Raw genomic sequence first — 27,650 nt, forward strand, 5'->3', positions numbered from 1 at the left:
GGTTGCATCCATGACAACGGGTGGTCTGGCTGCGCTTATCGCTCTGGTCCTTCTGGCTGACGTGCAGGAATGCGAGAAGTAGGGTAAGCGCGCGCGTGTGTGTGTGTGAGAGAGAAAGAGAGAGTGTGAAAAATGGGGGGGGGGGGGGGGGGGGGGGGTGGCTGGCGACCAGCAGCATCGTTAGCTAGCGAGAGAGTGACGTAAATGTCAACCTTCACCACTTCCTCTTGCTGCAGGGCTCGCTCTCTTTTATCTGTCTCCCCCTCCCACAAACACACTTGCTGACAGGGCTCGCTCTCTCTTCACCTTCTTTATCTTATCACTCACGCACACTTGAAGCACCTAATACTTCGGCACGGGACCGGGACGGCAATAGACGCGCGCGTAGATGCTATCAGGTGATGCGCGCAGTTTACCGGTATTGGCTAGCGTGGACAGTCTAGAGGGGTGGTATCTATTTTTAGCCGTCTTTTGAATGCCTGCCTGCTTACAGTACAGCGCTCGCCAAGATAAATAATGTGAACACACAGCGCCCAACAAAGTGTAACAGACTTGTTTTTCAGCCGATTTTACTCAAATTTTTGACTTTCTCTGCTCTAATTTTTCACGGTTCCGCAAAAATCGGTCGTATAAACGGAATGGACGCATCAGAGGGGGGTCGCATCGGCGGGATTCTACTGTATATGTATTTTAATAGCAAGGGTCCTATGAAAAGAAATACAGTGAAACCTCGTTAATAAAATACCGGTTATTTCAAAGTTCGCGTTCATTCGAACACTTTTAATTCCCCTTCAGACTGGGATAGCATATTTAATGTCAATCAATACGGTTAATACGAAATATTTGTTATTATGTATTACAAAGTAACCTCACGTCCGCTCACGTAGTGTACTATTGTTTTATTATCGGATAAACTGAATGAAATTTTAGAACAAGAATCGCACACTTTAATCACGTGCACGCAGCTTCACTATAATTCTGTTAACTGCAAATAATTTGTACGGTAAATGGTCTACTTCGAACAGCAAACATTTTACGACCACGTCTTGTTTTGTTAACAACCATATTTTTCATAGACAACGGAAAATAGTGCGGTGCTACAAACTATAGAAAACGCACTAGAATGAACGCGGCTATTTAAAGGAAATTGCTTTTATTGAAATTAATACCTTGATTAGAAAAATATTTATTTAAAAGATAAATTTCCCATTTAAAGAATTTTACGCATTTTAAAAACAGAATACAAACAAGTAGAAGCCCACAATAACCTGAGAGTTACAATACAAAACCGTAACCACACGCCGCATGGGCTGTTCCAAGAACATGGCTCCCTTTACACCAATGAACTGCTCGCGTTAGCTGCTGCTGTTCCAACTGAATACCGCGTCCCCCGAGGTGAACATGCTGTCATACGGGACTCGTGGTGCATGATGTTGGGTTGGTCACTCTGACACTTTTTTTTATCTGTTTACTTTTGTTGAACTAACCAGCGTGCTGTAAAATGGCGAAGCATAAACGGAACGAGTTATCTTTGTCAGCAAAAATGGAAATGTTAAGTAGCATCAACAATAGCGGTAAGTCTAAAACGGAAATCGCGAAAGCCTTCAACATACCGTTGTCGACTCTCTCGATGATAGTGAGCAAGAGAGAAAAATCCGAAACAGCGTGCGCGAGTGGTAGTTGTACAAAGGGAAAAAAACGTATGCGTGGTCCTCAACACAAGGGACTGGAAGATAAGCTACTGGAGTGGTTTCATCAGATGCGGGATGGTAACATACCCATGTCCGGGCCAATGATCCAACAAAAGGCAGATTATTTTGCACTGACACTGAAAATTGATGACTTTAAGTGCAGTAATGGATGGTTGCAGCGATTCAAGGAGCGAAATAATTTGGTTTATAAAGCTGTTTGTGGAGAGAGTGCAGATGTGGACAAAGATGCTGGACTTGATTGGCTAGGTTCTGTGCAGCCAGTTTTGAATAAATATGCGCCACGCGACATATTTAACATGGACGAAACCGGAATTTTTTATAACTTGCTTCCAAACAAGACATGGGCCTTCAGAGGAGAATCTTGTCATGGTGGCAAACATAGCAAGGCACGAATCACTGTTTTGTTGTGCTGCAACCAGGATGGTAGCACAAAGCTGAAACCTTTAGTAATTTCAAAGTCAATGAAACCTAAATGTTTCAAGGGTATTGATACTGCTCGACTGCCCTGTGATTATGAAGCAAATGAAAATGCATGGGTAACGAGTTAATTGTTCCAGTCGTGGCTAATCCAGTTTGACAGGAAGATGGCAACTCTGAACAGAAATGTTCTTCTATTGTTAGATCATTGTGCAGCACATTCAGCTCATGGGCTACAGCTGAATAATGTCACACTGATGTTCCTGCCAGCAAATACAACCAGCTTCATGCAACCACTGGACCAGGGCATCATTGCCACAGTCAAGAGGTTCTACAGGACACGTCTAGTGAAGTACCTCATTAGGCAGCTTGAGCTACAGAAGTCTTCTCAGCCAAGGTGGAATGTGTTGGATGCAATGAGGAACATTTCAATGGCTTGGGACAGAGTATCAACAGCAACAATCCAAAACTGTTTTGCCAAAAGTGGGTTTGGCAAAACAGATGAAAGTCCCGAAGATGAAAGTTCAGACCTAGTGGAAGGCTGGGAAGAACTTCAGCAACATGGTGCTTCTGGCAACTTCAAAGATTATGTTCATGTTGATGATAATGTGTATACAAAAGCTGCACCACTGAATGAATGTGAAAGTGAGCTGGACAAAGTTGTTCCAGTTGTATGTGAAGATGGAGAAGAAGAAGAGAGTGATGATGTGGATGACGACGTTCACGAACTTCCAAGCAGAAATGAAGCTTCTTCAGCATTAATTGTCTTGGAAAATGTTCTGGCTGCTAGTGATGTAGACACTGATGTCTTGTCTTCCTTCGACAAACTTTGCAGTGCAGTAAAGGACATTTATGCAACTAAAAAAGTGCAGAAAAAAATCAATGAATTTTTCAAGCCTCTTTAATTCTCTATTTTACTAATTTTCGAGTAAAAAATCAATACTTGATTTTGTCGATTATTATTAATGTGAGCATATGCACCTGTTAATACAAACCTCGTTAATACAAACTGCAAAATTTTAGGTCCCTTCAGGTTTGTATTAAAGAGGTTTCACTGTATACCGTATAAAATCAAGCTGCTGTCACCAAACAAAGCATAAAACGGCCAAATGCGTGGTCGCTTCGTTATTGCTCGCGCGAGAGGCGAGACGTGGAATGTTAGAAGAAAGATAACTGCGAGGGAGACAGACGGCAGCCAGTGTGTTTCCTGCGTGGGGAATAAGTGGCTTAGCCTTGTTTTTTTTTATGCTGGGTGAAGCGACCTTTTTCTATCAATCCACGGGAAAAGATAATTGCTTGAGCTGTCAAAATAAACATCGCTGCGGCAGTTCGAACAAGTCGGCACTCGGCAAGAGAAACGCAGTAACACGCTACTCACCACAAGAAACTTATTTTCTGTCAGATTTTCGGCAATTTTTCACGGTTCCTCGAAATTGGGTTGTAATAGAGAGGTGGTCGCAACAAAAAGTTTTTACTGTACTCCCTTCATGGGCACAACATTGAATGCATTCGAAAATTTTGTAAATCTTATAATTTTTATCAAAAACTTTGGCTGTAACAATTTTGGATTAAACGAACCATTGCTGCAAGGAGTAGAAAAAATGAGTGATAGAATTTAAAATTTTTACTTAAAACTTTAGTTGGAAACCATTTTTGGTAATACAAACCATTAGTGCAAGGGGTGGAAATAACAAGGGTAAAAAGACAGAACTTTATTACATTTTTAATAGATATACTAACAAATCCATTATAATTGATTGTAAATGCTTAAATTTTATCTAATAACTTTGGCTGAAACAGTTTTTGATGAAACAAACTGTTACCATAAAAAAGGGGTGAAATTTGAAAAAAATTAAAACTTTCTTAGTATCAAATTTGTTGGAATTTATAAATAACCATCTTAATGTTACCTGAAACTAGTGATGGGTCCAATCCCAATTTTCCCGAATCTGAATCTTGAATCCGAATCCCAAACAGTACCTCGAATCCACACCTCGAATCCGAATCCAGATCTCAAGGGTTAATTATAAAATAATTTATAATTTAAGAGAAAAAATGAAACATTTTGCAGAATTATTTAACCCTTGAAGTTTTATTTAAAAATCAAGGATTTTGACACGGTCTGGATCAAGACGATTCCGTTTTTGGTCACATGTTTCCTGCAGTGCTGAACAAACGTTCAGAGAACACTGTCGCAGGTGGTGAACACAAATATATTTTGGACAGTTTATGTAGCCTGGGTGAACATGCAGACTGAGTTTTCCAGTATTCCAGGATGTTTATTTCTGGGTTAACTGTAGGATCACGTAAGAATCTGGTCACTTCATCAATTGCTGTAGAATCCAGCTTGGTGGATTTAAGGCATTCAGGCATTATCTGTGAGTACAGTGATTAATGTATCCACGGAAATCGGAAAACGAAATTACACATCCGACGAAACAATATTTTGTAGTTACCAACTTGACATTTGTTTAAAGTCCCAAATGAAGATAAACACTTTCCTGAAATATTTAAAGGAAACTGAAAGGCGCCATCTTGGCTTCAATGGTTTAAGAACATTATAAATATTGTCGTGCGTCTTTTAAAATTAAGCCTCACTAAAGCATAGTGATTAATATGCCCGAAGTTAAAAGCGACGGGGTGTTTTCTCTAGTTTGTCCATTAAAATTCTTTATATTAATATTAGTTATTTTTTGTGTTGCTCAAAATGATTGGCTAACAAATTCATTGGTTGGCCATCATGGAATTCTCAGATAATACATATTTTAACGTTGGTAGTCTACACAAACCAAACTTGGTCCAAAAAAAATTCATAAATAGAATGTGTATCAGAATATTTAAAATTGAATCGCGATTAAAATAATAATTGTATAATGTATTAATTTTTGTCATTCATTATTTTATTGTTATTACTACATGTGCGACCGTAACTTGTGATGAAAGTTGGCATTATTGTTGTATTACTAAGTAACAGATTTCTCTGTCTAAGTTATTAAAAAAAACAAGATTCATAATACTAGTCTAGATCCTAAATGTGCTTTATATTATTTTTTAGCATATTCTAGAATACATCTGTGATTTATGCCTTATTTGATACCAATGTAGCGACAATGCAACCATGTTCATGAATATAAAGTAAGTTTCCCAAATCAGTACATGCTTCATAATTTTTTTATATAATAACAAATTTAAAGTATAATACAGTAGAACCTCGTTAATCCGTGATGCGCTAATTCGGGAATTGGATAATCCGGGACGATTTAAAAGAGCAGAAAAAAAAAGAGAAGTAAAAATTGTCAGCGCTTAAAATTAACGTCACGCGGGCCGGCAAACACTACAAGCCATCACGTGGGCCGCCAAACTCTGCAACGCTGTTTGTACCGACCCTTTGTGTCGCCCCCCTTTCAGCTGTCACATTTGTCACTCTTTAAACTTGAGGGGGATGTCCTGACTTCTGCTTCCCGTCTCCCTTTGTTTGGTGGGCGTGGGGGGATGGGGGGGGGGCTACTCAAAATTTATGTGTGCAAGGTCAGCACGATCTAATCTTTCTCTCTTCGGAATGGCTAGGCAGTGCTGTATTTTTTTAAGCCGAGACACTAATTCTAAGTGAGCGGATTATCCGGGTTTATTATTTTTGACGTGACAACGTCTAATAAATAGATGAACGCTGCCTGCACGCACAGAAAAGTGTCCCACTACGGATGTCCCACTACGGATGTTCCTGTTTGCTCATTGTACGCATGCGTGGCATCTCTCTTCATGCACATTGTACGCATGCGTGACATCTCTCTTCCACTCGTTTGGAACAACCATCAATTTGACTTTTCAATCATATTTTCGTCGTTTTAATTATTAATATTATGTAATTTAACGTTCGTCCACCAATTTTTAGCATAATCGGTACAGTTATTTAAAAGTAATGTTGAATATTCAAATACGTTTTTAACCAACAATGGTGTTTTACAGTTACACATAATTCAAATTACACCCGGGATCTTTTGCTCGATGTTTTAAAAACTATTGTAACACATTATAAATAAGTTTGGTGTATTTGAGATGCATATTTGTTATCAAATCGTGTTATAAAAACGAAATAATATTATTCCCCTACCCTGAAAAAAAGTTTATAAATATATATATACCATTTGAAACTACTACTTTACATATATGGCCTCGTGGCCGCGCGGTCAGCGTCGCAAACTTCCAATCCAAAGGATGTCGGTTCAAATACTGCCAGGTGCAAAAATTATTTTGTACTTGTAAAAATAAATACGGCGCATGCAACATTTCAATAGTAATAAATATATTTGAATTAATGAATGCAAATATAAGTAAATTTATTAATTAAATTGTACATTTCATTTCACTCCTTTGTATCGATACAAAATAGTGATAATTCAATAAAAATGATTCAAATTTTAAAAAAAATTTCTTCCTCAAAGAATATAATATTATTGATGCCTAAATGGTTTGGTTGCAAAAGCCTATTACGTCTTAGTCTCAGGCCGAATATGATATTTCCTTTTCTTCTGGATCAATCATTTCATCAATGTTTTGTTATGACGTCAGGTTAAACTATCGTCCGTAAACCGACTTTACAGAGAACCAATTTTTTTTACAGTATTTCAATTATCCGGGCATCTGCGGGTCCCAATTAACACGAATAATGGGGAGTTTACTATTTTTTATCCATCTTTTGCCAAGGCGCAGTAAGCTTCGGGAGATGTTACATCACATGACCTTGGCCTTAACCCAGCTGCACGCCAGTGTCTGAGAAGCTTGACAAGACCTTCCGGGCATTTAATCGCTAGTCCGTGAAATTCGGTAATCGGTGATTATCTCGGTCCCGACCATCACGTATTATTGAGGTTCTACTGTACCTCAATAGGATGTGTTCCAAAGAAAACGTAAACAGGCCAAGTAAATTGTAAGCATTTAAGTTTTTAAAGTACTACATTTACATCAATATTTTTCCTCAAATCCCGAATCTTTTCCCTCGAATTTTGAATCTTTTGAATACTATAGATTCGGTGGGATTTAAGGATTTGAGGATTCGACCGGCCCATCCCTACCTGAAACCTTTGTTGAAGAAAACAATTTATACAATCACGTTATTAGTGCAAGGGATGAAAAATAGTGTTTGAAGATCAAAAATAATTGCATAACTCCCTTAGTAGGCATATAATATGATATTTGTTAAGACATTCAATGCTGGATGCATTAAGTTGAAAACATTGAAAATATTTTTGCTGCATGGAATATGATAAAATGTTAAATTAATCTTTTTTTTTTTAATATTGGCGACCATATATGATCTTATGTAGGCTACATTAAATTCTTAAACTGTTCCAGGAGTTTATAGAAGTTTCCAATGTATTTTGAGATGAAATAGGTACTTCAAAATCTACCTCCGCCTGTAGGCTGTGCCAAAAGTGAATATTTTTTTTCTTTTCAATATGTTAATATTTCATGTAGATACAGAGAAAAGACACGTTGTGGCTCTCTAAGAAATTGTAGAATCTGTAGACTGAAAGCCTGCCGATAGGGGCGGACATGGACGTGTGAGTGTGTGGCGCAGAGCTGCGTGGCGACGGAGAGCCTGCACGCGGTGGTGCGGCCCCACACCTCGGTCCCGTACGCCTGGGACGAGCCCACGCAGGCCCACGCGGTGACCCTGGTGGCCCCGGGAGGGGTGTCGGCCCAGTACGACCTGACCCACCTGGAGCAGTCGGGCGACACCTGGGAGGGGGCCAGCCTCACCTACGAGAACTTCATCTACATCGCCTTCACCGCCACCTTCCGCAGGTACCGCCCCCCGCCCTCCAACGCCTCGTGATGTTCCATTCAAGAACTGACTGAAGTTAGTACCTAGGTATAAGGAAGGAAATACTACCAACCTACTGGCTAATATTTACAAATTAAATCAGAAAACAATATTCTGAGAAAACCTAGGTACGTTGCTATTTGTCTTTACAAATTCACATACAGATAAAAACCAACCAATAATCATACCAACAAAACAGTTTGAAGTAAAATAATTCCTATCTTCTAACTAATAATTTTCAAATTAAATTTAAAAAAAACATTTCTGAGGAAAACTTCAAAGTTTAAATTGTATCTCTGTTAAAATTAGTCCTTACAAAGGTACATATAGATAAAAAAAAAAATTAAAAATAAACCAAATGAAATAGTTTGAACCGAAATAATGCCATTTTAATAACTTATATTTGCAATATACCTAGTCAAACCTTAATAATACAAACCTGAAGGGATAAACACTTTACATTTTGCAATAGCAAGGATTGTATTAACCAAACCATGAAATAGTTAATCACAATTTTTAAGAAAATTTCTAAATGAAATTCAAAATAAAATTCAAATTCTCATTTAGTACATGCAAAGTACACAAAATAATAGAATACGTACCAAGGAATCTTGATCACAATTGTATACAGCATTAAATGTACTTTCTTTAAGGATTGTAAAATACAATTTTAGGATGGCTAAACCTGTGGCACAAAAAATATTTTGTATTGTACTACTTTTAAGTGGTTTAAGACAGTAGAATAAAGTATAGGTTTAAAAACTACAAACAAAAAAAACCTACCAAAATTTTGGAATATTATGTATTTTCTAATTTTTTACCCAATCAACACTAAACCTAAGCAACATCATCAATATTATATTTTTCTTTGCATTTTTCTGGGGTACTTGTAGTAGTCATCCTTTACTATATGCAAATTTTTACCCTTGTAACAAAAACAATTATGTATTACATAAAAACCATAATTTTTGCATTAAATAAATTACCTACCACTATTTATAACTCTTATGTAATTTCTAGGGACAATGTATTGGATCTGTAGTATTAACAGGGTTTCTATTAATAAGGTTTCACTGTAATCTACAACCTAACAACTAAATAATATTAAATGTAGTTAATTGTGCAAATTTTTTAATACATTCTTATAGAAGTTGTACATATAATTCTATTAAATTATTTTGTTTATTGTTTTCTGTAGTTCACTTTGAGGTGTGCAGTATAATGATCTATGTATATGGACATTACCTTATTTGGATTCCAAGCCAGAACTTAAAGTAATGTGTTTGATTTTGAAACCTACATGTGTATCAAAAACCTCTTGACCATTTTGCTCATACACAAACTTAAAAATTCCATTGGCAATACCTTCCTCTCTACCAAATTTTATGGAAACAACAATAAATAAATAAATATTTTAAAGTTATTGTCGGACAAAATCATGTACTATCATACATACATGCAAACGCTACTCTAGTTTTTACGGAGACCTCACTTCGATAGGCCGATTAATTTTACACAAAATTCTGCCATGAATGTATTTTAATAATGCAATAAATCGTGGAACTTCTTTCCAATATTTACTGCCCTATCTGACTGACAATAAACTTGGCTATATTTGCATTGAATTATGTAGGTGCAATTAATGCCAGTGACTTTTTTCAAAGATTGATATTAAAAGTGTTCAGATACTTTTGAATGTAGGGTAAGTGGCAACATTTAGCATGCTCCACAACTTATTAAACTCCATAATTAATTTTTCATATTTACATTCAAAACAAGAGGTAGGTGAATGTGAGATTTGAAAAAAAAAACTAGCTCCATCCCTCTGTATGAAGCCCTCATTCGCTGTGCGTAAACCCCGGGCAACCCTGGATACTTCAATTAGTTAAATATAATGGTTTATGTTACATGTCTTGTTCTTATGTTTTCGTACAGCTTTGTTAAGGTGCTCACCTAGTCGGGGGTGTATCTGTGTTAGTGAGGCGAGATGATAAGTGCGATGCTCGCTCGTGCTTCTGGCGCGGTGTCGCCTCTTACGCGCAAGGCTCTGGCAGGCAGTCTTCTCGTCGTGCATAGGACAACTATGAGATTTGAGCAGTATCTATAACGTTATGTGGCGGATAAATGGAGATTAAGGTGTAATGCAAGTCCCATGAGTGCTTTCAATAAACTTTACCCCAAGTTTCATGCCTAAAAGTTATTATGAAAACAAGCATTTTGGCTGTATTCACTCTTCCAAAAATATACAGTAAAAGTCCGTTATAACGTAAATTTATAACGGCGCCAAAAGTTTATGTTATAGCGAATTTTCGTTATAGCCAAAATTAAAAAAAAATCTTATTTTTGTAGCATTTTTAAAATATATTATTTTCCTGCTTATTTTTACTATGGAAATTCACAACAAAAATAAGGAAATATACTTAAAACTTACCAAAATAAAATTTTTAAGCTATATCAGCACTTGCCGACTGCGAAATATGAGACCGCGTGGCTGTGATAAGGCCGTCACGCACATCGTGACTAAGCGCACAGCTGTTTGTTTACATGGCGACGGGCGGGCAAGGTCACGCAAGGTCATTCCGGCCGCTTCTTGTCGCTTTGACTGCAGCTGGTTTGCTGGAGACGTGCGATAGGCTGATGATATTGGGTGCATATTTGCGTAGTTTTGAATACTTACTAACAATATGTAAACTCAAAGATGTTGTGAAATTTATTTTAAAATTTGTCACATTATTACTCACATTGACACCTATGAAAAATGTCAAACAAAAAAAAAGAATCAAAAATCTCTAATTACATTGGACAACCATACAAATTATATAAAATAATTTTTCCGACAATTGGTCAGTAACACAAAAATAATCACTCGTACAGACCCTTGGAAAATAACACAAAATTAAAATCACTTTTTAAAAAACGTATCAATTTTCGTTTGCCTTGATTTCACTAGACTTTCGGACAAAATAAACGACTGGACCTCTTGGAAGTTCATCAAATCTTTCGTCGAAGCATTTGTATGCTGATAAAAACGACTGATTGTGTCAAGTGCCTCCATCATTGATTTTCTCGATGGAACAGATACGTCACTTGGTTCGTCGTCATTATTGTCATCATCTTCAGACGCCGCTTCGTTTTGATGAGAAGAGATGAGCTTGACAAGTTCCATGTTCGTGGAACGTGCATGGCACATGCTGTTGCATGTACATGCAAGTGTGAGACGAGTTATGCTCATTTACGGGCTACAGTCGGCTTTCATTGCCGCGAGGCAAGCTATGCTCGCTGTGGGGCCCCACCTTGTGCTGTGTTGTTGTTTTCATCGTTGCGAGGCAAGCTATGCTCGCTGTGGGGCCCTATCTTTTGTGGTGTTGCCAAGATGGCCACATCATGCGCGATTTATTTGCCGGATGCGTGGAATAGTGCGAAGCTGTTTCTCATTTATTAAGGAAATTGTAGATGTGTTCTCATTGTTTTAGAGCAAAATTACAGGTGTGTAATCTATCGCTATAGCGAAAATGAGCCCACGCTGCATTCGTTATATCCAAAAATTTTATCCTACGCAGCATATGCAAAACTGACGGTGCCGATGGCAATTATCGTTATAGCGGACTTTACGTTATAGACCGTATTCACTATAACGGACTTTCACTGTAGTTTAAAAACAAAACACAGACACATAACTACTATTCCACCCTTTGGTGTATTGCTAAATGCAATTTGTAAGCAGATATTACTTGGGTAATCTGTGCTGTTTTTAAATTGCGTTGTTTTTTCTGAATGTTTGCACAGCATATGTGTGTGTGCCCAGGTAGGCCCCTACCTACCCAGCCCGGGCACATACATGTTAACATGTTTTGAACAATCACTCTTCTGTAGTTCTATAAAAATAGGGACAAGAATTTAAGGTTTTATTTGTAGGATGATATCCTCTTTTAGAACGGGAGATTTCTGCATTATTTTTTATATTTATATATATTAAATATGTATATATATACATATACATATATACATACACATACACAGAGAGAGAGAAAGAGAGAGATAGAGATAGAGATAGAGATAGAGATAGAGATAGATAGAGAGAGAGTTTTTATTGAAAAAGTGCATTATTCACCAAATACGAAACTAAAATATTTCTTAATATGTCCCTATTTCACCAAAACAGTCTTATTTTAAATTACCCTTGATGCATTTGCACTGTGAAATCATTAGTTATAAGCATGTGAAGAACAGAACTACCCAGAAAAATAAAAATAAATCATAAATTTATGTGTGTTTGAAAGATGTGTTGTCATTAATGTAAGACATGAAAGATCAAATAAAAAAATTTTAATTTCTTCCCTAATCCATTTAGGTCATAATGTTGTGGTACAATATCCATGTAAATGACATTCAATGAATTTACCATGATTAAAGACTAAATCTTTGTAATTTGATTTAAATTTTGTGAAGTTTCTGATTGTTAGTTGCAGTTTGGCGGTAAAGGGTGTATGTGCTGTGCAGGCTGCAGGAGGACGGGGATGTGCGCTGGAGCCCGCTGGAGCTGGAGAGCCAGCAGCTGGTGCTGGAGGTGCCGGCGGGCTGCAGCTGGGTGGTGCTGGCCCGCAAGGTGCCCGGCGCACGCTCCCAGCTGTGGCGCATGAGCGGCGAGGGCCAGCTGCAGCACGAGGGCAGCAGCCCGCCGCGCGACCCCCGCTCCCGGCACCCCGCCCGCTCCGACGTCATGGTTGGCACCCTTCACACCCTTCACACCCATCTCACAAGCTTGCTCTAATACTACAGTCGTTCCAACCTTTGGAAATGTGAATTTGAATCAAAGACTAATATTCTTTAACGTTTATAAGTTGAAAAAAAAAGGCAAGTGAACAATAAGCAGTTTACAACCACAAAAAAATATTAACAATTTGAAAGTATACTTCTTTCATAGTTGCACTTAAATATCTGTAACTATCTACGTAAAATTCTAAGTGTTAGTATTTCTTCAAATCTAACTTTAAAACTGTCATAAAAAAATACACTCTGTTTATTAATTAAATGTTATACCGTATTTTCTCGCATATAGGTCGCACCCATAATTTGAGGTCTTGAATTTGGTATTTAAGATTCCCCCCATATAGGTCGCACCGGTAATTCATTACCGCGCCGTGCGCCTTGCGCGGAGAAATGTCATTGTACTCGATCAGCTGCTGTTACGGCGCGCCTGCTGGCTCTCTTTGTACACTGAGCTGCGCATGCGCAGTATAACTCACTCAACGCTCCGCCCAGACTCGTGACCTTGCATCATCAGCCAGCCAATAGATGCAAGCTTAGCGGAAAAAAATATAAGCTCCACCTCCTGTGTACCAGTTTTGTCCAGTTTATTGGTATACGCACCAGTTTTCTCGCTGCCGTGACACGTTCAAGTTTACGTCCATCTTGATATCTTGATACTAATAATTAATTAATTACGATCCCCAGAAATAAATTGTTAGTTTAAAAAATATGCGTCAACTGTACAATACTTCCGAAATTATAAAATACGTATAAAACAGTTACCAAGACTCCGCTCATTTTATCTTGTGAAGTTTGTATCGTACCAGTATTTTGGTTAAGTTGTGGCATAAATACAGTATCAGAAATTAACAATCAGCCACGTTCATACATTTGTGAGTTTACGTTTTTCCCTCGTGCGTTTTAGATTGTCTCCTGCTATAATTACTCAGACTTTTACACGCCTAGGCTTAAATTATTACATGTTTAGAAATAAAAGCAACTTTTCATGTTATAAAATATGTATATTTTGCGATTTAAAATGTTCATTGCCGACTATAAACGTTACGTTTTTCACAATGTTTTTAGGCCTACTAGCTAATCTTATCTACTCTTAAAGTACCCACAGTATTTTCTGGTTGTTTATGGTTGTTACGTGACGTAAATAGCGGGATGGATTCGATATTTGAGTCGTAATTTGCGTGAAAGTATTGTATTGGACTAAATGGGAACTAAACGGGACCTGAAGAATATAGTGCTAATAACGGGAAAACGTAAATAACGGTAACGTAAATAAGGGGTTTCGCTGTATGTGTACATTCTAAATAAATTTGCCTATACCTATATAAACTTCTTTTTCGCATTTTAAAGCAAAATATTGCAAGAAAAATTCCTCAAAAACTTAAAAAAAAAATTTTCTTCACATATAGGTCGCACTTCATTTTTTCCCCATCAAATCTGGTAAAATTGCCGCGACCTATATGCGAGTAAATACTGTATTTGTATTTAAATAAATTTAAATTTAAATTTGTATTCAAAGTCAAGTCAAACTAAGAAGCTTTTATGGATAGGTCTAGTCATTAGGTGTTTTTTATGCAGATTGTCAAGTGATACACATTTTCAAAAGTACATAAGTAGCTACTATACAGTAGATTGTTTTACCAGTATCAAATTAAAGATAACTGAATGTTGCTAGTGTATTCTAGTTTTATCAGATGGAACAAATTTGTTGTGTTTAGTGTGGGTTTAAAATTGTGTGTGTGAACTACTCAAACTTTTGAGTTGTTAGTGGTACTGACCATTAGAAGATACAATTACCTGGCATCATTGAAACTAGAGTTGTTCTGATACCATTCCGATACCCCGATACCAGTGTTTTTTTTATTTTATATTTTTACATGCCAATACTGTTGTGCATTAATGTAAAAAAATAAAAATAATCAATGAAAATTTAAAAAAAATACTTTTATTTTTACTACACTATTAAAAATAACAAAGTAATAATTGAAATACCGTATTTACTCGAATATATTTTTTCCCAAAATTTTTATCTCATAACATTGCGGGGGCCTTAAAATCGAGTCTGTCAAAAATAATGTAAAAAACTTTAATAATGATTTATTTTCCTTTCAAACAGTACCAAATCGTAAAGAATTACCAAAACAAGTACTAGGCTACTTATTACAGCCTCGGTATTTGTGCTAAAAGTAAAAATGTGGCGGCGATTGCTTCTTCGATGTAGCGGTGCGCGCTAAGCTCGTCCGGTCAGGCTGGTGGCAGCGGCGGCTGCATGACGTCATATGGCTTACCTCTCCCTCCCCTGGTGCATTCTTCAAGGCTCAACCCTCCCAGAAAAACAGACCATCCTGTCTCTCTCCCTCCCTCCCACTCCAACTCACATTCCAACATTTCCCCCCTTCAAGAGACGTCAACACCAACACGTCAACACGCACTTGCCCTCCTCCCAAGCTTCCACACTGCGTGTGACAAAAGCCAGACTGTATAGTCCATTCCCGGTAAAAAATAATATTTTTAAGGCTCACGCGACAGCCATTTACCGTCAGTAAATTCTGTATAAGTCACTGTGATATACTTTGTTTTTTAGTCACACAGCAGTATTTATGCTGGGAAATCACAGAATCTTTGAAATGTCTTGAATGGAAAAATTTTGCAGGGCCGTAAAATTATTTATTTTACCGCAAATGAACTATACTCACCCTTCCTTCCTCACAACATTTCCGGCACCTGACACATAGCAATGGAGATTAACTTATACAGCTGATGGGGGGAAACATGTAGAAATGCAAGGACTGGAATTCTTACAGCTTGAGTGTCTGCCTAAGCTACATTATTTTATTTATTTTATTGTTGAGAAAATGTGAAATACCTTAATGTGCATGAGCACATCTTTTTTTATTAATTTAAAATTGGATATATTGTAAGCTATTATGTAGCAATTTTGAACAGCCTTTTCAATTTATTTGTAACTGACTTTCTCCGTGCTTCCTTCCCATCCTGTTTCAAATGCTTGGTTAGATTTGATGTCGTGAAACTACTTTTATCCTTACCACCCCTAGACACGATTTTACCACAGTGGTCTCCGTGCAGATGCGACATGTCGAAACTTGTATGAGTCAGCATTGTCGTACCTGGTGATATTATCGTTGGTGTGTCGTAGTAGTCGTTTTTGTTTGTTATTACTGCTGTGTTATGCAGCGCCAGCGCCAGACGGGCAGACTATAAAGATAAGATAATGATACATGAGGTATTCACTGCCGGCAATGGTCTATTAGTAAGCAAACATAGCTGCTGTTTTATTTCTTTGAAAAATATTGCTGATAATGTATTGATAATGCTTAAAAGGCCGTTTGTATTTTTTGTAACCCGATACTAATGTATCGGCCCGATACCATGCCCAATACAAGTACATTAAAAAAAAGTTAAGTATCGGCCGATACCGATACTAAGTATCGGTATCGGAACAACTCTAATTGAAACTAGTCAGTTCTTTATGAGAGTTAGTGGAGGACAGTGGGTGTGCCGTGGATACAGTTGTGGATGTGAGACGTGGGACTGATGAGGGGACTTGTGCGTGGGCAGTCCCGTGGATATGATTTACTATATCGCAAGTGATTGCATGATCTTCCGGAAATTACGAGCTGTTCCCTGCAATTGTAAACAAGATTATTTATACATATCATTATGTAGCAAGTGAAACAATGACATTACAAAAATTACAAAAAATCTCTTCTATTTTAGGACTTCTGATCTTTCCATAAGAACAATGAATGAAAGCTTAAGATAGTGTTTACATTAACTTCCCAACATTTAGAACAGGATTTCCTTAACTTTGTGCCACGGCACTCCCATTTGTTGTTGAAGCCTCTTGTGTATGATTGCTTGAATATTTTGGTAAATAAAAAAATACTATAAATGAAATTTTTAACACATGCATTATTTATCACAGTTAGGTAATTAAAATTAGTAGAAGGAAAAAATATGAAAATAATGATTTTAAAAAGTTATAAAATGTTTTAGTGTGCCATCAATTTTAGCAACTGATAGTTCTCTGTGATTATAAAACATAGGTTAGGATACATCAATTGAAACGATTTTATACAATTTGTAGTTCATAGAATCGTAAGGTTATCAGTATATCATGTTTTGCAGTTACTAATTATTTATTTATATTTATAGGACTACCTACGGTACCTATAATATTCAAATTACCACATTTTGAACTGACATTCCTGTTCTGTAGTGTTATAAATAGCGACAAGATTTTATGGTTTTATTTGAAGGATGACTTTATTTTTAGAACAGGAGATTTCGTGTTATTGTTTTTATTTTTATGTATTTTTTGTTCATAAAAAAATTTTTACTATCCAACAAATAATAAACTAAAATATTTTGTACTAAAACAAGTGTTAGAACAGATGTTATTTAATAATTTTTATTTTATATTCTGCATTTATTATTTTGGGTATAAATAGTATTTTACATTGAAATTTAAGCCATTTATACAAAACCCAGAACTCAATGTCTATTTTTTTTCAAATTTCAATGCAATTCGCAGATGCCTCTTAGAAATATTGGTCATGTCATTTGAAAACTAAAATGGTTTTATTTTATGAAGTACAACACTTTATCAGTATGGTTTTATTTTAAATCTGTGTCATATTACACTAAACTCATCTTTGTTGACAGTTTCTGTTCTGATATTGAGACTGGAAAACGTTTAACCTCACGGCATTCCAGCCAATCAGGAACCAGTATTTATTAATTTAAGAACATTTTAAATGAATAGAAAAGAATGTAATATTATCTAAAATGGTGTAGTGAGACTGAGTGATGTGGTGTTAAACCCACTACCTTTCAAGTGCAAATAAGTAATTTGACCGTTTGCATCAATACTGAAGTGATTTAAGAAAGGTTGTTAATGTTTTTATGCATAAGACGGTGTTATTGTCTGTTATGTATCAAAGTGAGCGGCATATTATGCGATTTCATTGTTCTGAAAATCTTTCCTCACTTGTACCCACATGTAACAATATTTGGATAAACAGTATTACTTGTTATATGTGTATCACGAAAGCCTAAATCTCTTATAAAACAGGATTTAAGCAATCTGACTTAACTAATACATACATTCACGCATGAAAATAATATACTTTGAAGTTGAACACTATTTGTAATTTTCTGGTTCTCACTCAGTCAGTAACTAGAAAAACGGTCTTTCAGCCATAAAGTTACTTATTGTTTTATTTTGTGTGTAAATGATATGGTGTAAATTTAATAAATTTTAAGTAAATTGCACAAACAAATTAAAAGAGATGCTAAGCTTAACCGTAGTAAAATAAATGAGATTTCTGTTCAATACTACCTTAACGGTGGAATTGATTGTGCTGAATTTAAAAACAACATATAAAATAGTTTCATGATATTGATGTTCAGTTTTATTTGAACAAATACATTGCTCTCCCTATATGTATTACAATTCATTGGCCTACCATAACACACACAATTCTATTGGTCAGTGTCGTATTGTTGATATTTTGTATAATCATAGCTCTCCAGTCAATAATAATAATAATATTATATGAGAGTTGTAGTATCAACAGTACAGACATGTATTTGAAAAACAGTCACGGTATAATTTCTTAACTTATTTCACCAAAACAGTCTCGTTTTAAATGACACCTGATGCACTTATACAGTGAAATCATTAGTAATAACTAATAAGTAAGTCTAGAAGAGAACTACTCAGAGAAATATAAAGTAAGTACGTGTATTTGTGTTCTTAAAACCTGTGCTGTCATTAATGTAAGACATGAAAGATCAAACATTATAATATTAATTTTTGTCCAATCCACTTAGATAATACATATTGGTACAACACTCGTGGATGTATTTTGTTATGGTAGTTCTGGAACGACTGTCACGCCACGGCAGGAACGCAGTTCTAGTGAAGTGAGAGGGTGCTTGTCCCTGTGCGAAGGTGCTGGACATCGCCGGGCCGGCCCCTCAGCCCATGCAGTACCTGAACCTGGTGCTGCGCAGGAAGGACCAGCGCCGCGCCTCCACCCAGACCTGGCACTTCTCCCCCGACGGCCGCCTGCGCTGCCTGCACAACAACATGTGCGTGCAGGCCAAGGACGGCTTCTTCGGTCTGCGCGAAGGTTCGTGCCCCTGTCCGTGTCAAACAACAGTACAGCTGTACGTGTAGTGGGGGATGGTCAGGGAAGGGTTGGGGATGCTGAACTCGGCGGGCGCCATCTTTGGAGAGTGTGATGTCTCTCAGGGTGAGGTAATTCGTGAATTCCCTCGTCCTGGTACCGACGTCTTGTAACATACACACACACACACACTCTTTCCTTGGACGTCCTGCCGGCAACTGACTCCGCGGGCCGCAACCTCGCATAAGTCCACAAAATTATAACGTCAAGTTTTAACGGCAATATAAAAGGAAAATTAAAGTACATTACATTATTATCTAAAATCAGGTGTAATAATCTGCTCTAAAGTAGAAAAACTACAGATGTGCTTTAGTCCTTAAAAAAATCTTTATGGAAATGTACCTGTAAAATTTTAAATGTAACCTGGTTGAAAACCAGAAACGTACAGATATGAAAACCAACAGTAATGATAAACTTTTAATGAACTCAAAATGCCCGCAGCGCAGTAATGTGACCTGGCCACAAAGATCAATCAACAAGCGGAATAAAAAAAAAACTGAACCGAGGGTCTTGATTTGTCTCGGTATATAGCATGTTCTGAATCTTAGAATGCCAATTTAAAGACTTTCACTGCAGTAAACTATCATTCTAAAATAATATTCCAGTAAAAAACAATTCATTTGTTGCCCAAAGAAGTAGACTACCACACTATTTCAATTAACCTGTGTATTACTCAGAAATTACAGGGTCTCCATTAAAGAATGACAGTTTCAATGATATATTATAACAGTTTAATTTAGATGATTTACAACAAATCATACACCAATTTTAAGGTAAATTAGCCAGTTTTTCTTACAAATTTTTCAATATCTGCACCTTTAGTTATATGGCACACATCCAACCTAAAGTCCAATTCTTTCTACACTGGTTGATAAAACTGAAGTAATGGAAGCAATAACCTCTTCAGTTATGCATCACAACTCCAAATTGTTAAGTAATGGCGAAACGTAGATACAATCTTATATAAAGCTTTTAGTGCTGTGGTGAAAATAATTTTTTGATTCAAGAAATTTTCAGGTGGGAAAAGTTTTTTTCCCCAGGAGAATTGGGAACAGGATCAGAAAAACATCAATTGAAATATACAACACCTATGAATTTGTGTGTCCTGTAAATATATTTATTTTATTTGCTTAACAATATTAAAATTAAATTAGACCCAAATTTGAAATTTAGATCTAAATATATCAAAACGTAGGTATAACTTATTACAGTTTAATTTGGAATCTCGCTCACAATTTTCTTAAGTAACTAATTTTCTTTTCAATATATGATGTTCTAATTGCCGTATGAATCCAGACGTTAAACTGTAACCTGTTTTAATAATTTCTTGTACATTGTACATTTGGCAGTTTGGTTAGCATGCTTATCAGAAACCTTTCAAACCTCGTTTCAACTCTGAAGCTTTTCTTCCCAGGTTTTCCATATGGATGAAGAAAATGTATTCGGAATTACAGAATACCACGTATAACCAAATGCCTCTAAAACTAGTATTAGGTGGTCCTCTGTTAACATGGGCTAAGCACTGTAAATGATTATGGCAGTTTAACCAACCACCACGAACTACAAAAAGCTGAAGTTTGTGTATCTTTAAGCTCAAGGTTGCTAAAATATTTAAACATTATTCTGTTTAAAATCATATTAAAATTAACCTATTTTTAATTTTATAATACTAATTTTCAGTTTTTCTCCCTCATAGATTATGACAAAAGAAATAAGCGATCCTATCATCGATAATGGACAATGGCTTCTCATAATAATAATAATTTACCTTGGCATTGTTTGGAAACTGATTTTCGGAGGTTCCTGAGATTTGACAAAAAAAATTCTATTGTTTTAAATTAGCAGAATACCTATAATAACAAAATATTAACAACTTAAATCTTGTAACCAATTAGATTATCACTGATAACTTAGCCTTTATTTAATACAAAACTGGTGTATTTCCACCATTTTGACATTTCTTTTTTCTTATGAGTAGTTGGGATGAAACTAATTTAATGTATTTTTATAAATATTACGTGAGGCATTGATTATTTTTTTAATGTTGTGGTATTACGGGTGTGTCGTAAGTAATTATGTACGTCGGAAATTAAGAAAACAAATTATCACACTGTCTAATAACTTTTTTTTTAACTAATATAAGTGCATATTATGTTGTATTATTTGTAGTATTTGTCATATTTACCATTTTTAAATTTATTTTTAAGGAAATATTTACTAGGTTCAGGAGCTTATTTACCGTATTTACTCACGTAAAGGCCCCGCCCGTGTATAAGCCCCCCCCCCCCCTCCTTTTTTTGTAAACATTTTTGAGAAAAAATTTAAAAATGTGTTTTTTCTGGGTTTATCTGAGGGCAGGGAAGCTTGGCATGCATCAAACAGCAAGCCATGTATTGTGAGCGGCGGGAGGTGATTTTGTAAGCGGCAGTGATACAGAGACTGGTATTATAGTTTGTCCGTTCTCAGTAGGACCGTCGTGAGGCATGCCAGACGTAAGCAGTTAGTCCTATCTCAAACGACATGAAGATAAAGAAAGCTGGACTCGCGGGCTTGTGTTGATGTGCAGTGTTGACGGAATAGAGGGGTGAAGGAGAGGGGAACTGAAGGAGGAAGGGAAGTGGGTGGAGCAGGTACCTACACTCCTTTGTCTGGTTGGCTGGCTAGCTGGCAGGAGGGAGGTTAAGCCACGCCTCTGCCTCTCCCCCCCCGCCGCAGCGCTGCCTCTCCTCCCTCCGGACTAGCTGCCACTCTCTCCCTCCTGCCGCGTCGCTGCCTCCCCCAACCTCCCTCATAAAGAAAAATCTATTTTTTCCTCCAAATTCGCGTATAGGCCCCCTTCCCTTGTTTGGGTTCGAAAATTTGGGGAAAAAAGGGGGGCCATTACGCGAGTAAATACGGTATTTGAGGTTATGTCATATCTTGTGAAGATAAACTTTAAATTCCCAAAAATGTTGGGAAATTTATTTTCCCTCCCGACGGGAAAAAAATGTTAATGTTCCCGAAATTTTTTCCGAATTTCGGGATCCTGCAGAGGCCTACCCAAAAGAATAAAATGGTATGGTGTTATTTTAGGTGAACGTGGAGGCCAGCAAAAAAGAGCACTGTCATGTCGACCATTTTACAACCGATCAAACGGTCAGGGACTTGGACGTTCAACCACTCTTGTACAAACAGATTAGATTGAGGAGGGTCAAATAAATTTTACAGGATCACTCTCTACTAATTAGGAAAATTACGTTCAGTAGCCGCCATTTTGTGTAGGTGGCACTGAACGTGAGAAAACAGCAAAGTAATACGCATGTGCTTTTCTAAAACTGTTTGTATTAATTACTCTTTGTGACCTTGAACCAAAACTCTACAAGTTTACAGTTGATACTATTAATGTTTATAACTGGGACATCCTTTTATGGATGTACTGTATTATTGTAAACATTAAGATGTCAAACTGAAATTATTGTTAAAGTTGTCAGTGAAGAAAGTACTTTCACTTGTGGGATTTACTTTACCACGTTTCGTAACAGAAATCTCAATATTTTTGTGATTTAGCCAAGAAAACTTTATTAAAAGGTGCATTGCATTGCTTTTTTGTGTAAAGACCAATTTACGTTTCATTGGAGCATATAACACAGGAAAATGTTTGTGTGGGTCTGGGTGTCTGTAAAAACTGTTCACAAATGTTTTTTATTTGGCCCAATTTAATGCAAAAAGTTTTAATTTTATTAATGGTAGTCTTAGAATTTTTTTTTTATTTATTCTAACATTGATTTAAATGTTTGTTCTTTTTTTTTTTTCTGTTTACAATAAATTTTGTTAAATTTTGGACTAATTCAGTAATTTTTCAAAGTAAGAATAGATTTAGATTATTCTTTTGCTAAGGTTATAAAAGACAAATTCCACATAATATCACCAGATGCATGGCCATTAGTAACACACATTATGCTTTAGAAATTTCATAGAGCAAAAATAAATCATTTTAGTGTGTCAAGTAGGCAATTGTTAGGTAATGAAGCTTCGATAAAGCTTGTGTTTGCAATCAGTAATGCAAGTCCTAAAAAATAATTATAATCCACCAGCATGTTTAAAGAGAAGCCTTTAGTGCACTGAGAAAAATTTCAAAATCACTCTTTGTAGTAATGAATTACGAATTTGATTCTTTTTGTATGGAAATACTTAATGAAAATAAGTAAATGGTTTGTTGATAATGAAAGGTTTGTGCAGGTAATATTTTTTTTTTCCAATAAAGCAGCAAATAAATAAGTTGCAATTTAATTTATAAAGGCATTTCAAAAGTGGTTTGTCACAAATGCTTTTGAGCTTTGGTTAAAAATGCCAAATAAAAATACTTAATCGCAGTAATAGTTTGGTATGTTTATGGAACATGCATGCCATCAGTACAATAATATTTTAAAAGTTTAAAAATCTCCAGTTAGGTGACAGAAAGTATCATACATGTTAGAGAATATAAATGAACCACACCTGGATTAACATTCTTTAATGTCCATAATGGTTAATGCATGTTAAACAAACACACATTTCATTTCTCTTTAGACATATTATAATATACATTTTAAATGTTTTTTCAAGTATTTCCTTTTTTAATTTTAGGTATTAATAGGTTTGTACACTTTATCCTCATTTATGTCCAATGTTTTGGGTTGTGACTATATTCCTTAATGGTATTATTATTAAAAAAATTCAGGCATTGATTTTTGAATATTTATTTTTTAAATATATTTTCTACAAAAAAATAAGTCAATGAAACTAAAAAATCTGAGGGACATTCATAAATGAGTTTCTGATCAGCAATAAGTCCTTTTTAGTGTTCCGTAAAAACCAAATAAATTTTTTAACTATTTTTTTTTTTATTAAATTGCAAGCATCATGATATACATCCAGTCTTTGAAAATGGCCTCGAATTTAAGATGTTTTTGAGTTCTGTATGCCTTAAAGGGAAGTATAAAATAACCTTGAATATTATTTCAATGAATAAAACTATCTGATCATTAAATAATGTATTCTAAAACAAATTTAATTTTAATATAACTATTCATTCAACTGTAAAATGACTTTGAATGTACTGTTAATATGATTTTTGAGTACAATATTTTGAATCATCAACTTATGATTCAGAAAATTGTCAGAGTTAGTTAACACTGCACTATACTTAACTTGCATGAAATAATGTTTACATTTTGTTTAAATCTCATTAAATTTAATAATATTTTAAAATTTGAATCTAAAAAAGACTTAATATTGACCTTACTTTGAACAAAAATACTGATGAAAAAAATGTTGTTCAGTATTGTCTTTTAAATAATAAATACCTAAACATTAAAATGTTTCAGGAATTTAATTTAACATTAATTATTAAAAAAAAAAAAAAAAAAAAAAGAGGTATGATAATTTCTATCTGGTCTGTTTCCATTCAGTCTTATTCTACAGTGTCAATGTTTGTTTGCAGGGGCTGCCACATCATTCGCCTCGTGGCAAATGTGTATGTATCGTTCAGTTGTGTTTCTGCTGCACTTGCAAATAGGAGCAGTTCACAAGCATTGTTTTGCAGCAAATTAACAGTTACATGGACAAACAGTTTTGCAGCCCGCACATTTAGTTTTGTAAGCTCCAAGACTGATACTTTCTGGTAATTTCCTCAGTCATAACCCCATATGGTACTTTTTTCTGTAATATACTTGTATCATTTGGCTGTCGTTGCTAGCAGAAAACATTTTTTGTTCCTTTTACAGGTGTTGACACACATGCTACCAGTACCATCCATTCAATAAGAAAATGCAGATTTTTTTTTTTTTACTTTTGAAGTGTATGAAGGTATATTTTCTGATATCTTCTCTCCAGTTATCGTGTATCATTTCTGTCTGTGCTTGTAAACATGAGAATTAGGACAGCAAGGGAAAACATTGACTGCCAGGTTACTAATTTGAAGAGAAAAATTGGCAGGGACACATCTACCAACAGACTGGTTCTTGTAGACACTCATACATACACTCACTCATGCACTCTCACTAACCTACTCACTTTCACTTTCACTTTCTCTATTTCGTTCTCTCTTTTCTACTTCCACAACTTAACTTATTATACAGGTTCCAAACATCTTCACCACTCTCATGAAACCTGCTCTCCAACTCTCTCAGATTGCTTTTCAAAAAAACACCAAACCTCCAAAACAAAATTGTGTATTCCAATTGGCCACCAAATCCTCCTATAGAACCCACCACCAGGAAGATATCCTCGGTGATCCGTCCTGCTCTTGAGTCGAGGGCCATCAGTTTGATCCCAGCGCTCCGGCTCGATTCAGACTTGTGAGCACCGAGTCAGTTCCCCTCGCCTTAACCGGGCACACGTACGGTGTGCAGAGCTTCAGGGAAAACAACGCGATTTCAAAACTGGTTAACATATCCGTATGGGGTCTGTTTACAAAAAGCATTTAAGAATTCGCTGGGGGCCGAAAAGTACTTTTGATTTTGGATTATGTTTTTAAACTGTATTTTTAGAAGAGTTAAAATTGCTAAAAGGTGTGTTTTCAGAGTAATGTTTAGGCGTAAAACAACCGGTACAAATTCTTTAAAGCACTTAACGGACTTGCATTACACTTTTACCTTCAATTCTGTGCCATATAATGTTATGGTTACCCCTCAAATTTCACAGTTGTCTTATGGACGACAAGGAGACTGTGAGCCAGTTTACAACCTTGCGTTCTTAAAGGTGATACTGCAAAAAAGCACCAGCAAGCGTCACTCTTGTCATTCTGTCTCACTAACACACATACACCCAGACTAAATGAGCCCTTGAGCATCTGTGCGTAATTGTCTGACAAGTGATACGCCCCTCGTGCCCTAAAATTATATTATTTGGATTTAAATAAGAAAAGGCTTAGGAAACAGCTGAGCAAAATTATAGAGAAAAATACAAGCATTACCAGAGGTGGTGAACAAGACAATTTTATACTCCCTGCACACAGGCAACTTGGGAGCTAGTGGATTGTTTAAATAGAATAAGGTATGTAGGGACACCTGTTTGTGGTGAAAATTCTTGGTTGATTTCGTCAATTTTTTTTTTTTGCTGATTTCGGTGTTTTTTTCGTCAATTTTTATCCCATTTCGTCACAAATTTCGCTAAATTTTAGGTTGAGGAAAAATATTTAGCGAGAGTACTATAACACAACAAGGCTTTTTTAATATAATAATACACATACTGTACAATTTTCTCATCGAAAAAACCATAAATGATCCAATAAAAAAATTAAACACCAGTTTCTTAGTCAGAAAATGCTAACGTCATCATTAATTCCATGTTACAGGGCTTTAGGTTTACTCTCTTGTCACTCATTATGTTCCCATACATTGAGAAACTCCTTTCAGTATCTACGTTACTGATAGGAACCCACATTGATTTTAGTGCAGCATTAACAAAGTCAGGAAAATCACACTTGAGTGAAAGCAACATTTTAACTATATCAACATCTACATCATCTGTTTGGCATGCATTTACAACAGAATCCCTAAACTGTAAGTACGGCAGTAAACACTCAGTTGGTGGAAGTTCACACAAGATGGGTATATTTTTCATGGATTCGTAAATTTCATGATTTGTCAAAGCCAATTTCAAAATATTTCTGGGATCAAAAAGTTTACCAAGACATGAAACAAACTCCTTGGCACTATCGGACGCAATCAAATCATCCAATTTTTTAAGACATTTTTCTCCTACTAACTTTAACTGAGATGTCAGTTGAGACTGACTGTGTTTGGATAACTTTGTAAGTAAATCTGATGTTTTTACAAAAAAGAACCCATCTTTCAGTAACTGAAACATTTTTCTGAGGTCACAATAATGTGAGGAAAGGGTTGGTGCCATCGGAACACTAGAACTCTCGAGATACTCAAGTAACTTGCAACTTTTACGGCAATGTTCAACAAGAGCAACTGCTTGACAATGTATCTTTCCAACTTCACATGTAGTCAGATTTTTGAAGTACAGAACATTAGCACTTTCTTCTTCCAGTGATTGCAGAAACTCTACCAGATCATGCAGATAATCACTTAGATACTCCACACTCAGAAACCAGGAATTCCACCACGTAATCACAGGGATAGGAAAAAGTTTGACTTTCTGTGGCTGATCTTCATACTTATTTCTTAAAAACTCCAAGTAGGCATGCTTCCTTTTACGTGTGTTCAGAAAGGCATGCTTTGCTTGACAGACACAGGTATTCAACTAAACCAGTACCACAGACCAAATATTCCCCACCAAATCCAGTTTATGTGCCCAGCACTGTGTGTGCACCAACTTCTCAGAAACCAGAATTCTGATTGCCCCAATACACTTGGTCATGTAGCGTGCCGAATCTGATGTTATTGAAACGATATTGCAATACCTGATTTCCAGTTTCTGCACAATACCGTATTTACTCGCGTAAAGGCCCCGCCCGCGTATAAGCCTTGTTTTGTAAACATTTTTGAAAAAAAATTTAAAAACGTGTTTTTCTGGGTTTATCTGAGGGCAGGGCAGCTTGGCATGCATCAAACAACAAGCCATGTATTGTGACCGGCGGGAGGTGATTTTGTAAGCGGCAGTGATAGAGAGACTGGTATTATAGTTTGTCCGCTCTCAGTAGGACCGTCGTGAGGCATGCCAGACGTAAGCAGTTAGTCCTATCTCAAACGACATAAAGATGAAGAAAGCTGGACTCGCGCGCTG

The 27,650-nt window shown here is 36.2% G+C and overlaps 1 protein-coding gene across 1 annotated transcript in view; it reads left to right on the forward strand.

The window, feature by feature from the left end:
* LOC134536562 (intermembrane lipid transfer protein Vps13D) overlaps positions 1-27,650 on the forward strand; it is a 416,290-nt gene that overhangs the window by 285,084 nt on the left and 103,556 nt on the right. Inside the window, exons 53-55 of the mRNA XM_063376313.1 lie at positions 7,708-7,934; positions 12,454-12,676; positions 18,698-18,878. Of these exons, the coding sequence (XP_063232383.1) occupies positions 7,708-7,934; positions 12,454-12,676; positions 18,698-18,878 (631 nt within the window). The remainder of the gene's footprint in view (positions 1-7,707; positions 7,935-12,453; positions 12,677-18,697; positions 18,879-27,650) is intronic.

This window comes from Bacillus rossius, chromosome 11 (assembly GCF_032445375.1).
Source record: "Bacillus rossius redtenbacheri isolate Brsri chromosome 11, Brsri_v3, whole genome shotgun sequence".
NCBI lineage: Eukaryota > Metazoa > Arthropoda > Insecta > Phasmatodea > Bacillidae > Bacillus > Bacillus rossius.